This window comes from Falco cherrug, chromosome 8 (assembly GCF_023634085.1).
Source record: "Falco cherrug isolate bFalChe1 chromosome 8, bFalChe1.pri, whole genome shotgun sequence".
In the NCBI taxonomy this organism is placed as follows: domain Eukaryota; kingdom Metazoa; phylum Chordata; class Aves; order Falconiformes; family Falconidae; genus Falco; species Falco cherrug.
Window position 1 is genome coordinate 32,443,038 of NC_073704.1, and position 16,356 is coordinate 32,459,393.

Below are 16,356 nucleotides of genomic sequence, written 5' to 3' on the forward strand. Positions count from 1 at the left end.
AGGGCGATTCCTGCAGCTCAGCCCACACCTGGAGGGCTTCTCTGCTGTCCAAGCAGAACTGAAGGTGGCCACGAGCGTGGTCCCCTGTGAGGGTTGGCAGGAACAGTACACCAGCCCCGTGCAGCCCAAAGCATCTGAGAGCACGGCCTCTGGGAAGTCGAAGGTAGATGTGCCCCACACGGTGCCGCAGACTGGAGCAGTGGGCACGTCTCTGGCTGGGAAAAACTGCCAGGGATCGGGAAAGAGGAATTTGCTGAGCACTGGGCACTGTGCATGAAGGAGGGTGTGCAGGAGGCGAGGCGTGGAGGCTGAACCAGCCCTTTCTGCCAGGAATTGCCTCAAGAAACAGGAGTAACAACAACTCCTTTTTTTTACAGGAACAAACCTGTTTCATCAGCCACATGCAGTTGCAGAAGCCCCTCATCTAGCCACGCATCCAGTAGTGACTGCCCTCAGCTATCTACTTTTAAGGCTTTGAAGCAAAATTTCTTTACATTTGAGGGTCTGACTGATGACAGCAGTCATACTGCTGAGGAAGAGTTAATTAAGAGACATGACAACTATCCATCTTGCAGAATTAAACCAAAAAGTCCTGCAGCAATGGGGAGGCTCTGGGAGAGCACTGGTAGTGTGACCACCAGCTCAAACTCCTGTTTTTCTTGGGCAAAACATCGTATTTCATTTTTCTGTATGCTCTTGAGAGCTGTCACAAAACTGTAAGCCTTAGAAACCCACACCAATTGCTTATAATGAATTGAGCTTTTATATTTGCTTCTTAACTTTGCAATAAAGAGCTTTTTTTCCCCCCTTCAGAAATATCAGCTGCCAATTTTTTGCAAGAATTCTGAACCCACATTAAAGCCTCCCCCCACCATGCAAAAACTTTTGATAACAAGCATGCTCACATGGCTCAGTCTAGCCATTCCCTTCTAATTTTTAATTAAAAGGAACAGATTGAAGAAAAGTGATGGCTCAGGGGAATGAAACAGGGATCTGGCTACAGTCCAAGGCTTGAGTCACAAGTTCAAATCTCCATCTTCTGCCTTGATCCCATGGCTCTTTTGCATACCGACAGAAAACAGATATGTGCTTTTGTTTCCAATTTATAGAAGGAGCTGTCTCAGTTTAGAGTCAAGCACTGTCAGCTTGGTGAAGGATCTGAAGCTGTTTTAACTCCTTCCATCCAGTGATTACATTTTTAAGCTGAGCAGGTTCCTTCTAAATGCATGCAAGGGTTAAGGCTAGTATTGGTAACAGTTGCAGGTGCACTTTGATTGACTTTGCACAACAGTGTCCTCTCACAGAGGACATAAACCTCAGTGCCAAACCTGTTCGTGATGCACCACCAAAGTTCACAGGCTGTGAAAGGGGCCAGAAGCCCCCTGCTTTAGTGGGCTACAAGGTCACAAGCTACAACACGCTCTTGGGACATCCCGGCCACCCTTTCTCATCCCCATGCATACCCCAGCATAAAGCTCACAGCCATCGGGGGCTCACCAGGACGAAGATTCAAGGCAACCTTCTGAGGTGTGATCTGCGTGACGTCCAGGTGGGTCTGGCCGGAGCCCTTGCTGCTCAGAGGGACATTCTTCACCACACTGATGCTGCTGCTGGGGTTTTCGATGGCTCCCGCACAACCGTTTGCAACCAGGTTCTGCAGGAAGTCGCACCGTGACGTGATGGACTTCGTGCTGCCGAACTCCTGAGGGGGTGAGGAATGGACAAAAGGGAAGGGGAAGGAGAAAGGTCAGTCCCACAGCAGGGGCTTTGTTTTGACATGCTGGTGTCTGTAGCAAATAGGAGATGATAAGGAGAAGCTGGTGTAATTTCTGGTGGCCGTACTCAAAAGTAGCCTGCGCTGAACCTTGAGCCTTTCAAAGGGATCAACCAAAAAAGAAATTCTGCAAGGATTTGAAACCTGAATTTGCTCACAGATCACTGCACTTTCTGGTTTTCACCCCAGTCACAGCAGCAGCTACTCCCAGCCCTGATCTGGGCAACATGAAAGCAAGGCAAAATATTTGGGTTGCTGCCTGGACAGCCAACTGCCACCTCTTCAAGGGGAAAAAGTGAGAAGCTGTTATCTTTTGCATGTGATCACCTTAAAGGAGCTTTGCAAAAGACAGAAGAGAGGAGAAGGAGGCGGTACCAAGGGAAGCAGGACAAACCCACCAAGCCAAAGAGCCAGTCAAGATGTGAAGCCAGAGACTGAGGCTGGGTGGCTCCAAGGACCTGCACCTTCTTCCCTGGGTGAGACACCACACATCCCCACACCCGCACCGTCTGTCCCCTCTCCCTCACACCTCTGCACTGCAGGCATTGGCGTGACGCCATCACATGGGGGAACAAGTGACAGCAAGCAGTCCCTGAGGAGGGGCACAGCCGGAGCAGTTTGACTTGGGCAGGCTGTCCTGGGCAGCTTTGTGGGAGAGTAAGGGAGGTGGCAGAGCCTTCATGGGAGGTGGACAAAAGGCAGCCCATGCCCGCTGCAGGTAGCAAGGTGCAGGCAGTGGCTCAGTCCCAGAGGATGGGCTGCCACAGCAGGGAGTCTCCCAGCACCCATCCCAAGAGCTCCAGCCCTGGATGTGAGCCCCATGCATGGTGCACAATGCAGCCTTGTGCGGGGCAGGGCTCAGGAATGCGCACAATGCAGCCTTTTGCAAAAAGCCCATTTGTCAGAATGCCTTTTTTTTCTTTTTTTTTTTCCTCCCCAAAAGTGCCAAAGGGAGCAAGTCACATGCCCAAAACTTAGTGGTTTTTCAACAGTCAATTCCTACTTATTTCTGCATTATAACAATAGAGACAACCGCCTTCTGCTCCAGGGTTGATGGACTAAAATTACATGAAAATGAAGAGAAGACGCTCATAGCTCTGCTAGCCCCTCCTTCAGCTGTGCAGCCAAAACCCAGTGCAGGGCTGAATAAATCTCACTTTTTGCTGAAGCTCCAGCATGGCAGAGGATGGAGAGACATCAAGGAAGGAGAAGTCGTCTGACAGATCTCACTTTTGCACCCCATGGGGTGCTCTGGGGTCCCCCAAGGATAGCCTCAGGGTCCAGGGACACAGACAGAGGCTGTTTGCTGCATTTTCTCACTATGGGGTCCCAACGCTATTTGAAAAATGCAAGATTTGCATTCCAGCATTCAGCAGCGGGGTCCAGCCAAGGAGACGGCACGTTGGATGGATATGAACACAAATTTCTTGGAACACATCATGTAAACAGATCAACTTCCAGAAAGGAGGACTGGGACTATTTAAATCATCTCCAGCATGACACAATAAAAATCAGAATCCCTCACAAAACCAAAAACAACGCCCAGCCTTTCACAGCAGCACATTTAGTGCAGCCTTGGAGAAAAGTTTCTCTCAAATGTGATTTGACCTGAAGTCAGTGAAAAGCCAGAGGGGTCCAGGCACTCTCCTGGGCTGGTCCACCCAACAGCAGAGCACCTGCAAGGAAATGATGTCCTGCCTGCTCGGTACCTGGACCACAGCTCCAGGTGAGCACCTCTGCCAGCTCATTTCTGCTGCCACCTGTTAGAAAGGACACTCTTGTGCAAAAACCAACACAAGCAGCACCAGGAGTACAGCCAGGAACCTCTAAGTTATTCCCCCGGAATTAACACTGGAGAGAAGCATCCAAACAGGATGATATTTAGGGATGCTCATGCAATTTAGCCTTTATCAGGCGTTTCCAGGGTCTGCTCCAAAGCCTCTTTATGTGAACAGAAAGACTTGCCGTCAAAGGGCTTTGAATTCGGGCTTAATTTTCTGGCTGGGACTGGGGTAGCAGAACCAGAGCCAGAAGGGGCACGCAGCTCAGGGAGAGGAGGGTGGTGGCTTCCTGCCCCAGCTGCTATTATTTAGTAGTCGAGCTCCTAACACCACAAGAGACAGCTCTGGGTATGGTACTGTTTATACCAACGTTCGTCATCCCAGCACAGGATGAATACAACAGCAGCATCCGCACGCTGAAGCCAAGACAGTGCCGGCACATGGGGCAAAGAGCTCATCCCTGTGGGACCTGCCAAAGCTACTCTGGGGCAGGGTGCCCATGCATGCACAAGCCTGTCCGTTTGCATGGTGGCGAGAAACGGTTACTGCTGCAATGTGTTTTTCTGCAGCCTCCGTGACAAAAGTTCTCCAAAGGATGCCCAGGAGACTGGAGGGAAAGCCCCTACACAACTCCTTCTGACAGGAGCTGCACAGAGGTCTAAGGTCAGCAGCACCTCTGCACTTTGCACAGTTCCCAGGTCCCCTGAGCCTAACCCAGCTATTTTATCTTAAACTTTTTTAAAATGGGCCCTGAGGGCTTGCTACAGGGCAGCAATTGCTGAGCTGGAGCTCTGGTCAAATCCAGGCCTTTTCTTGTTTGGTGAAATGCCACATTACCCGGGGTGAAAGAAAATACCCCCCTTCAGGGCTGCAAACGCCCCAGGGGAGGGGAACGCAGCTCAGCACCCAGGGATGCAGGACTGACCCTTATTTCTGCTTGGGTTTCTAACACAGGCAGGGTGTCACCGAGCAGGGGAGTGACAACAGCCTCAGGAAAGCCCCAGCAATCTCCGCAGCACCCTGCGAACAAACACCCTCATATGCACCCATAGGTCAAACCCCAAAGCTAAAACCATGGCTATCAGGTACCATCCAACTCAAGCACAAAGTTTTCTGTGACAGAAAAAAACTAGACTCCCAGATGTTAAATGAAAGGAAAAAAGGATGAGCAGATTTGAGGAGTAAAGGGTATTGCACAGGTCCAAACAATTAACGAGCAACCATGTTGAAAGGCAGACCCACACCAGCTCAGACGTGGCACACCGGTTCAAACCCCAATGCCCCCTAAGCAGTGGACATCTCACAACTAGTTAAGCAACTTGATGCCCCCAGATACCTGCCACCTGTAGAAGAATGGCTGCAGAAACATGGCCTTAGAATCTCTGAAGATCTGCACAATCCAGGCCTGGTATTAGAATAGGCCTGTAATCAGAATTGTACTGAAGTTGCTGTGCTGAAGTTAACAAGAAAGGTAGCCTTGAGCTATTCTTGAATCCTGAGACCGAGTAATTATGTTGTGCCAACAGGCCGTGGCTGTAACAGGATACAGCTGCTGGGAAAGCAGGTGTAGGGCCAAGAAAGATAGGGACCGGTATGGGAAAATAGGGAGTAACAAACTACAAGGCTGAAGCACAGCAACACAATTAGCTACATGGATAGAATGCTTATTTTAGTCACGATAATTAGGGGTGTAAGAACCGCGCACGTTTAGAGACTACTAACCAATTATATTTCTGCTTTACAAATATGCAAGTGTACCGGTTCTATATAAGTAGTGTTAGAAACTAATAAAGTGGAGCAAGATGCATAACTCATATTAAGAGTCTTCTTGACTCCGGCAAACCCTTCTTCCAACAGCCACCCATCTGCCTGCACACCTGTTTCAGCAAGAAATGCAGCAGGTACCCCACAGCAAGCAGGAACCACCCCAAACATTGCTTAGTGCCCCAGAGAGGCATCGGTTCGGGAAGATCCCACCTAGTCCTTGTTAGCAGCACTGGCTGCTCGCAGCCCAGTGGGCACTTTGCAGTCTGGCCTCTAACTAACAAGCTCACAAAAGCAAATGCACACAAGCAGACAGAGTGAATGGAGACAACACTGTGACAATTACATGCTCATCAGTTTGACAGTTTTAAGACAAATTGCTTGGTTCATGCTATAAAAATGGAGAATAGCACTGACTGTACCTAACTGACTATATCTAACTCCCAACTAGACATGTCCCTACCATTTTTTGCTTTAATCAGTCCAGCTCTGCATTAATTCAGTCTGAAACATGCCTGCTTTCTCCACTTTAAAAAAACTGACATGTTCCCTCTAGGAACATCCTTGATTTTCTTTCTCATTCTCTAGACACACATTCCTGAGATGTGAAAGGATGGGGGGTACAAGCAACCTGCTGGGAAACAGAGGGTGCCATCCAGGAAATTTCCATCCAATTAATCAAAAACAGAAATTTCAGTTTAATTAATGTAACTTACATGCCTGTCTACTTTGCATGTACACACACAAATGCACCGGCATAGGTAATGCATGGACGAACACACAGTATGCACACACCTAAAAAATAAGAGAGGCCCCTGCACATCGGTAGGTTGCCCCCCAAAGCAGCAAACAGAAGACAACAGCAATGAGATGACATAATTTTTCCCTCCATACTGGTACTGTAGTCGACCGACTCAGTATTAGATCAAACTTACGCATGTACGTGGTTAATAGGTCAGTCAGTTGAAATTTGGACAAAATATGTAAATATCTATCATTGAAAACAAGAAAGAATTTGAAGAACAGAGGATGTAGTTCATCCTTGCAAATAGTTAACAAGACGTGGCCTTGGGAGAAGGAATAGACACCATAAATGTGTCAAGCTAAGAAGTAACAAGATAAGCTCAAGGAGAGCTAAATGGTTAATGAAACCAAAGAGAAAATTACTGGAACTGTGTGGGAACTATCCCAGTTAGCATACTACAAGATCCACCCTCCAACAAAGAAAGCCCCCTCCCCAGAGAATATGCCCAATGAAAAGAAAGAATACTGCCCCTTTACATGGCCCGTAAGAACCCATGAGAATTAAGTGTGACTAAACCTAGTTGTGAACAATTGTTCAAAGTATAAATGTTTATATGCAAAGCATAATAATCTATAGTAATATAATTGTTCAAAGTATAAATGTATAAAATGTTTTACGACAGACGAGCCATAAATGCTGTCTCGGCTCTGTGCAGTGTTGGCTCTTTGCACACTGGGTCACAAGCTCTGTCTGTGAGATGACAGTGCTCCCAAACCGCCTTGCGGAGAGCATCCCCATTGCAGTCACCCCAGGTAGGCTCACAATGAACACCAGCCCCACGTGTCTATCACACCCTACCTGGCAGCTCAGAGGACAGCGCTGATGCCACTTCCAGAGCTCCCCGCTCCCCCCAGCAAGCCTGGCGAGCCCCGCTGAGCCCCAGCAACCTGATGCCATTGCAAAAAAAGACACAAGCAAGCATTCTCCACTCCCTCCCATGAAAACCAGGCTGCCGCAGCGATCACAGCAACCCCATAGGCCAGCGTGCAGTTGCCACCCAGTCTTCCACCAGCAGCGTGTCAGCAATTTCTAGTCATTTCCAGCTTCTTCTGGAGCAGCAGAATCTCCTCAGATTCAGCACGGATGGAAAGGCTGCAGCAGTCTCCATCACCCAAGAGTCACGTATTTCCCCCAGACAGCCCCATTTCAAGGTGAGCTCAGGTGGCAGTTAAGGCCACCCATCACATACCTCCTCTTTTAAGTGCCATTTAAACAGATCACCTCATTTAAGTCCTGCCTTTCCAGGTATTCTTCCACCAGCCAACAAACGCTTCCAAATTTCCAACAGCCCAAAGACTTGTGGTTAGCTCAGCAGCTCCCGGGGGCTCTGGGGCTGCCACATACCAGAAGCTGCTGTCACCAGCTCATCCATCATCACCATCTCGGATGGGAGAAAAGATACAGAACAGAAGCGGAAGAGAACAGAGGCCAATTCAAGCCAAGGGGATGTGATGCACCCTGTACTAACAGGCAGGAGGTGGTAGTCTTGAATTTGTAGTTTCTTGACTACTCAGCTGTAAGCATCTATCTATACACATGCTCTTACCCTCACAATTCAAGGCAACATAAATACAAGGAAACTTATCCCACTCGGAAAACTGTTGGGACGGGGCTCCTTGTATCCACAGAATTGCTTTCACATACTCCTAACCCCTAGCTGCAGTCCCTGAGCGCTCGAGACTTTCTGCTCCTATACAGTCACATGCAGCCTGGATCTGGGAGTGCAAAGGGTGATGGAGGAGGATGCAAAACTGCAGGAGGTCACATGTGACCATCTCTGGGAAACGGCATGGCTTTCCTGCCCAAACTGCTCCTCTCCCACAGCCGAAGGGTCCCTCACAGCATCAGCACCGCTGGGCACCCAGGGGGACAAAGAACAAACAGGTATGATGGCACTGTCAAGAGATGTTATTCCCCAAAGGGAGGAATATTATGTATGAGAAGGTATATGTACACCGGAAGACAAAATAAAAAATATATATAGTGTATATATACTATATATATTATAGGCCTATCTACATTTCCTGTATATATAACATACACACATAATATGTATGCTTCTAGACTTCTACTATATATACACTTCCTAACAAAATTATTAATTGTTGCCTACAAAGATGGCATCAGCTGGCCCAATTTGCTCCCAAACCTGTAAAGTAAATGCAAAGGGAGCAGAAAATACATGCTATTAAGCTGATTTGTGTTTCTACCACAACGTAACCAGCATCTGTGGAAAACACTCCAGTACCTTAGCCCAGATACTTCTTTCTTAAACAGCCCAGATACCTTACTACTTAAACAGAAGCAGAGCTACAGAATTTGACTGGCATATACACTCCCATGTAACACAGACAATGAATGACAGCTAATGGAAATAGCTAAGGAAAACAGACTAAAAGCAATTTAGTAAGTGCACCTGACGAGGCTGCAGCAGAGGGAAGGGAAATAAGGTGGTAAAATGACTATGCAAAGAAAGTAGATATTGAGAGTTTATCATATAACTTTAAAACTTTAAAAAGTCAAAAACCTCTCAATATTTTTCATAGTCCCATTACCTCACCTGATGATCTCAGTTAAAAAGGGATAATTAGAGTTTCAAACAGTAAATTCTAGAAAAAAAACCACCACCAAACACCACTAGAATTAGAATAAGAACTTATTAAGTTCTAGCATGCAGCATGTAATGGGGACAGCCACTTTTAAACACGCAGCTCTTGGCACAAAACACCTTGAAATGTATCTTTAAATAGCTGCTGCAGGCTAAAGGTCAGGAAGTATTCCAGCACTTCCTTGTAAACACCCATCTTCCTTCTTGTCCCCCCCATTCCATTTAGGAATTATTTTTTTTTTTTTTTTGTAACTCTCCTGTTTGCAAGATAAAGAGTCAGGCTGCCAGTCCCATGGGCTGCCATACAATTAGTGGTCACAGTGACCACCAGATAAATGTTTCCACTAGCAGCATTTTGCAAAAAGCTGGGTTTTGATGCCAAGAATTAAAAAAGACAAACAAAAAAAAAATCAAGCTATTGGGTACCCATAGCTTAATAGTTAGCATTGCTGGATCCAGTCTCACCACCACATTAGCTGGCTGGAAGAGGAGCTCTTACAGCTGTTTACAAGATGTCTCAGAAGTGGGATCTATTGCTTTACTCTTTCCCTTCTGCACACCATTTGCCTTGCTGGAAAAAAAACAACCATGAAAGCTATTACGCTGTCAGGTAGCATGGTGTTAGTAGCGTTAGGAGGTTTTCTTTGGAGAGCTGCAGCTGTGCTTACAAGTGAAAATCCAGTAAAACAGACCTGGAAAGCCAGAGGCTGGGGTATCTCCTGAGACCCAGCCAAACTGAGGGGCTTGGGAGCCCCCCTTGCCCCATGTCCATCTCCATGCCCATCTCTGCCCTGAGGGGCTGCGGCCGGCCAGGCAGGGCTGGCAGGAGGAGGGACAGGAGCAGCAGAGAGGCACGTGGGTAGCACCTGCATCCTCAGCTCAGAATCACTGCCTGTAGCTAGAAGTGTGTGCTCAACTCCACAGCTTGCCTCCCCCGAAACAGGACTGGGACAGCCACCCTAGAGGAAAAATGGTTAGCAGGGAATCGGAGAGCATCACTCCTGGCCACGTCCATTGAAATGTTCAAGATCATCCACTGCTCTGGGGTTTCTCACAGCCCAACACTGGTTCCTGGCACAGCAGCTGTGCCTGCAAGTAGGCAGGGTCTTTCCCTGCATCTGTAAGCATCCCTATTTCCCTCTTAAGCACTTGAGACAGATGCAGGCACTACGCAGACAACAGCTATCTGTCTATTAGACATTATAAGGTCTTTTACACATCTTGTTCTCTAGAAATTGTAAGTGTATGTGATAAGATGGATACTTGGATAGAGAGACAGATATTTTCAATTTCTCACAAACTAAAGAGGCTCAATTACATTACAGGTGAGCATCTTCAGCACCAACATAAGGATGCATTTGCATTTCGAAGCACACAGTTAAGCTGCGTAACTTATTGCCATGGCATGGCTCAGATGCCAGAAGCATGGGTTGCCCCTCAAAATGACACAATGGATTCAGAAAGGAGAATTAATCTTTGTTACAGACAAAGCGCCTGTGCCATGCCAGGCCACACAACAAGGGACATGTAGCAGGACACCAGCGGGGGCTCTGGGGCTTTTTAGGGAGAGGGCATTCAAAGCAAGGCTCCCTGCAACACAGAGCCCATGCAGGGACCAAGCACCCACCAAAAACAAGAAGGTAATTGAAGGGACAGAGGAACCAAAGGAACAGTGGTGCTCTGTTGAGGATGTGCAGGGGCCAGCAGGGTCAGAGACTTATTTCCTACAGTGTCAAAGAGCTGAGGAGTTGCATACACCTAAAATAAGCTCAGCATGGAGCACCCACTGCCCTCACCCACCCTTTCTGGCACAGGACGGTGTCAGGAACAGTTGATGTGGGGCATCAGCTCCCTTCCTGCATTACACAAAGCATGCAAGGCAAACGCGGTCAGCCCACCTACCTCCTTGGAGCACCAGGCACACTTGGGATGGATGAGGAGACACTCTTCGCAGGACGTGGCGCTTCCACTGGTGCACAGATTGAGACCTTCAAGAGAGAACAACAGAGAGCAGGGTGGGCTGAATGGTTACAGCACTCCAAAACAGTGTTCAGGGGGTTTCTGAGACACAGTATGTTTAGTGTAAAGAGTAAGTTCAAACAAGAGCAAAAAATCTCCCAGGAGCTTAAAAGGCAGGAGAAGGCATAAATCTCTCTTCACCTGTAAGGAGAGCTTGTTTTCTTTTCTTCCCCCAAGAAAAATTAAAGGGACAGAAACTTGTGTTGGGGAGCTGAGAACTTCTAAAATATAACTCTGGTGATTTTTCTTTCTTCTTTTTCAATGGTTTCTGGTTAATCAGAGTTCAGCTGTTTGTCTTCCTAATGAAATAATTCCATCACTAAGGACAGAAGGCAATAGCTGTTTGACCAGCCTGAAATACGGAGGTGGTTGCCCAACACCACCAACACACCACCCCCCCTCAAGATGTTGACTTTTACAGTCAGACTAGGCACATCATCTCAATTTTTCCAGCTGAATAGGGGGCGGAGGGGGGAGGGCCCTGCCCAAAATTTTCATCTTAAAGCAGCCTTGGAAGATACTCATCTCCCCCTTCCACACAAGTGATCTCCATAGTGGACTCCTGTTAGAGTAAATTACTTTTATTTTATTACAAGAGTCATTTCCACAGGATATCCAGGTTAAGCCAGGCAGCATGTTTGCACTGGGGCATGTCCAGGGCTGGCCGGGGTGGAAGGCACCACGCTGCAGCCGAGGGCTCTCCCTGTCCATGACATCGGCAAGGGCTCTGTGGCCACCAAGGCAGCAGCAGCCAGGGCAGCAGCGAGCTCTTTGCTCCTGGACTGCTGGTGTCCAGCAGCACAAGGGGTGCCGAGCAAGTTTCGCTTGCAAATTCCACAGTTTGGGCTTTGGGCTTTAAAAATAAAGCAGAACCACACGAGCTAAACCGAAGCTAACATCAATGGTATCGGCTTTGAATGCAGCAGCTTGTTTAAGCATGCCTGTGGCTATGATCGTGCCCTTGGATACCACCAGTGCCCCAGCTCCCCCGGCTGTGGCTATTAACTTCTATTGTCAATAACTGATTAAACAAATCTTCAGCCGAGGATTCAGCACAGAGGCTGCACACTCCAAACGAAACGCCTCAGGCTCGGACTCAGAATCTGCTATTTTTTCCAACCCAAATATCAATAAAAGCATTGTCAGGCCTCTATTTTCAGCCAGTTGCATCTGCAGATATCATTGCACCACACTGCTGCTGGCTATAGTCAGCAGATAGCACAGACTTGCCAGTGGCTGCTGAAGAGCCACACTGAGTTTTCTCTGGTCCTAAGAACTTTCTGCCCTAAGAGCTTTGGAAATGGGATTTTTGCTGTATCCCATGTGAATATTGCACAAAGAAATGAAAAGCGCTGGCTCCTGGGTCACTTCCGTATAGGGTCGGGATGCGAGCACAGGAAGCAGTGAATAAAGCTGGACAGCTGGAAGAAAACTTAGCGTGCCCTAGGCTAAAAGCAAAAAGGGGGTGGTAGGTCCTGTCAGTAGTTCTCAGTCACTACCGAGGCATGACTGTATCAGAGCCCTGCACTGAAGGGCCTCTGCTGCCCACAAGGTGGTTAACTCTAACCCGGGAGCACGAAGCCCTGGACTTTCTCTATGGCTCTCATTCAGACAGGCTCCTTGGGCTCATTCATACCGAACAAGAGCCCTCTTTGGGGTTTGGTGTTCGGGTTTTTTGGGTTTTTTTTCCTGGCTGTTACCACATACCCAGGCATTTCATTCCTTGTTCACATCCAGAAGTAACATTCCAGCTCCTAAATATTGCAAAAGCTCAAAACATAAATAGATAACATAAAGTAAAACGTAACTTATTCCACTGAGTTATAATTTGCACAGAGATTAACACTTGCATTTCCAAACCCTACAACACAGCCCAAAGCCTATCCTCGAGAGCTGTTGCTCTGGCAGTGGTGTGCAAGGTAACACAGCAAAAATAATGGGCTTTATAAAGCAGACACTTGCATTCATAGCTTGGCTACCCAGCCCTGGCTGTCCCACAGCTTTACTTGCCCATCCATATTGAAACAGGATAATATTTACCTCCTTTCCTGACTGCTGGATTTTTGAGAGTCTACTTACTAACGGTAATATCTGAAGGAAAACCAAGGTCTCCTCCTTCCATCAGGTGCCATGCCCAAAGCAGCCCACACTGCTGAGGCCTGGCCACTGGGTGTCATTCCCACTGGTGGCAGCTTTTGGAGTTTCCAAGTATGCTTTTCTTTCCACTTCGGAGCAACACCAAACCGTTTCCAGCATTGTTGTGAAAACAGAGCTTTGTGAGCCCTCTGATTTTGAACTGAAACCCAAGCTTTTTGAGTTGGAGTAAAAACACACAGGATTTTCCAGATGCAAGTCTTTGCTGTGCCTGATTCAGCACAGTCTTTCCTGAATTGGGCAAAGGAAGGACCTGAAGATGCTCATGCTAGTCCAGATCCTTCCAGATGCTGAGGCAAGTCACCCAGTGAAAACGGAAGAAACTCGGTCTGCTCCTTTCATTTAATGAAACCACTCCTGAACATCAACTAAACTTCTTATAATGGGGAAAATTCCATCCAGGATCTAGTGGGGATTACTCCGGAGGAAAATAATCCACCACCTCAGACCACAGGGCTCCACACCACACATCTGGTCCTTCACACTTGCCACTGAGTCCTAAGCCCTGCACCATGTTTCATTTTGCAGAGCAGCATCCAGCAGCACAAAAAGCATCTCCAAATGGCATCCTTCCCTTGGACTGAGCCACAGGAGAGCCCCAAAAAGCAGAGGAAGACCGTGCATCCCACTAGACAGCTCAGATTTTATAACATCAGACTGATGTAGAGCAAGATAGGAAACTCTCATGAAAGTTACTCAACAAAATTACTCATAAAGATGCTCTAGGCAATCAGACCTTATTCCAAACCAGTTCTGCAAGAAATCCTAGTTTGGGCAGCTCCTCAGACTGAGATGAATGTACTGGCCTGCTTGGGGGGAAGAAAAAAAAAAACCAACAACCAACTACAATCCAAAAAAAAAGTGATGTATTTTATACAGCTAAGTGTGAAAAAAGGTCATTTTATTTATGCTTGCAACAAGCATTCCAACAGCCTCACCCTGGTCATGGCCTGCTGCACTACTGAATCACCAATTCTAAGGACCAGATCCACAAAATACATAAATAAAAAAGCTAAACAAACCTCTTCTGAGATTTTGCAGTCACGTGCCGCAGCACTCTGATGAGCCTCTTGTTAGAAAACACATTAAAACATGAAGCACTAAGTACCATAACAGGGGACTTGGGCACTTGGTGTGCTCCCTTCGGATAAAAAAGTTTCCCCAAGTGCTCAGAGAGGAGAGAAACCCCATTTCCAGTAGTACTGGAGCAGAGTCACAAAACTGCAACGAGTGTGCCCAGCAGCTGTGAGAGCATCCCCACTGGGGACACGGGCTGCTCGCGGGGCGCAGCACGAATGGGGGGGGGAACGGGGCAAGGTGGGCGCGGGGGAACGGGGCAAGGTGGGATCGGTCTCTGGCAGGGCGAACGCCTGGGGCTTTTACACTGCTGCACCGCAATCAATTAATACACATTAATAATCAATTAATACACATTGCTCAGACAAACCTCCCCGGGAAGTGCTTTTCCCTGAACAGAAGCGGTTATAGCTGGCTCCATTACAGTATATATAGAGAGAGGTGTATAGATAGCTGTTCCATGCTTTTTACGGCGAAGGTGTAACGCCCCGCACCGCAAAGCCCGGGGATGCGGTCCGTGCCCGCAGCGCTGCCGGAGGGCGGCCGTCCCCCACACCCGCGGCCGGGGGGACGCGGGCTGGGACCCCCGGCACGGCTCGGGGACGGCACGGGGCGGGAGCGGGAAGCGCAGGGAGCCCGGGCCGCCGGGGCAGGGGGCGGCGGGGGGCGCACAGGCAGCCCGGCGCGGCGGGCGGCGGGGGGAGATGGGAGCGGGGCCGAGGCGGCCGGGAGCGGGGCGCAGAGCGGGGGGGAACCGGCCATGGCAGCGAAGGCGCAGCGCCGCGGGTCGGGGGGACAGCCCGCCTTCCGGGGCGGCGTTCGCAGGGCCCGGGGCGGCGGGGAGCGGAGCGGCCCTTACCTCTGCCGGGCTGCAGCGGGGCGGCCAGGAGGAGGAGGCGGAGGAGGAGAACCGGGGGGGGCCGGCGGGCGGCGGCGGGGGCCGACAGCCCCCCTCGGCGGGGCATGATGCGGGCGGCCGGGGCGGCCGGGCAGCCCTTCCCGGCCGGGCCCTCCCCGCCGCCTTTTGTGCGGCCGCGGCGGCGGCGGCGGAGGAGGAGGCGGGGGCGGTGCCGCGGAGCTGCCCCGGGGGCGGCGGGACGGGACGGGACGGGACGGGACGGGTGCTGCCGGTGCGGCCGCGTGTGTGCCCCGCTCCGGGGTGCGCGGCCGCCTCCCCGCCCCGCCGCGCAGGGAGGCGTAACCCCGGCCCCCGCGGGCGCGGAGCGGGCACCGGCGGGCACGGCCTGGCCCACGCACGCGTGTGGGCGCGTGTGCACGGGGACGCGGGCACACATGGGCACAGGCTGCATCTGCACACCCGCTCGCACTCGTGCACACTCGCACACAGGCGTACATGCACGCCCGCGTGTCCATGCCCATGCCACACGTGTGCATGCACGCACACTTCATACATGCACTCGCATACACCCACCCGCATACGCGCACCTGCATGCACAGACCTGCACACAGACGCATGCATGTGTGCACACGCATGTGCGTACCTTTCACAGACACACAGATGCACGTACACGGGCACACCCGGCTGTGCACCGACAGGCAGCGGTGCACAGTCAGACCCAAGCACATGCAAACCCACGCACACGCAGACACACATGCCCGTGTGCCCGCAGACACATGGACAACGCGCGCCCTTCCCTCCTGGCTCACAGCAGGGCTCACACTCATTTCCCCACAGGTCACTGGCCGCTCTTACGTGGCATTTTCCTGCTTCAGGGATTTTCTCTGCACAAACAAACTGTGCCCATCTGTTCAAGGGCTCTCCGAGCAAGGGCATCGGGGTGGCAGTGCCCTGCCCGCTGGCTTTTTGGCACTGCCCACACACCCACTGCCTGTCCCTGATGCGACTGGACATCAGCACTTCAGATCTAAAGGAAATGGTGGGTTTATGGCCGTGTTTGGGTTGCTGGGGAGCTTTCTGTTTTTAAAAGAAATCATAAATCAACTGTAGAGCTGATCACTGATTTTAAAGGCAATTTTTAGTAACAATCAACTACCCCTGGCCTGCAAATCCTCATGCTGCTTTAGCATAAGGTCTACTATATCTCCCCATCAGATTTTGCTTAGAACACATGCCCTCAATCCCATATGTTACACTGTTGTTCTCAGAAAGAAATTAACTGCAATGTCATCTGCCAAAATTTCCCAATTTCCAACACTGCTTTCATAAACCTCGCTCATTTCTTCAGCCTGTAGGTATCCCGGGGAGATACAAGGTTTGGGTTTAAAGCGACTATTTGTTGTCTTAGGAAATACCCGCCTACAAAAGTTGTAACATTTTAACTATCCTGATGCTGCTAAATCAGGGTCACTCCTACTGTGGCTGCAGGAGCATCACAACCACACACGCTTGCAA

The 16,356-nt window shown here is 49.7% G+C and overlaps 1 protein-coding gene across 1 annotated transcript in view; it reads right to left on the reverse strand.

The window, feature by feature from the left end:
• ITGB5 (integrin subunit beta 5) overlaps window positions 1-15,084 on the reverse strand; it is a 64,239-nt gene extending 49,155 nt beyond the window's left edge. The window contains exons 1-3 of the mRNA XM_055718990.1: window positions 14,842-15,084; window positions 10,635-10,720; window positions 1,498-1,702 (exon numbers count right to left, since the gene is read on the reverse strand). Of these exons, the coding sequence (XP_055574965.1) occupies window positions 1,498-1,702; window positions 10,635-10,720; window positions 14,842-14,947 (397 nt within the window). The 5' untranslated portion in view covers window positions 14,948-15,084. The remainder of the gene's footprint in view (window positions 1-1,497; window positions 1,703-10,634; window positions 10,721-14,841) is intronic.
• Window positions 15,085-16,356: the final 1,272 nt, after the last annotated feature.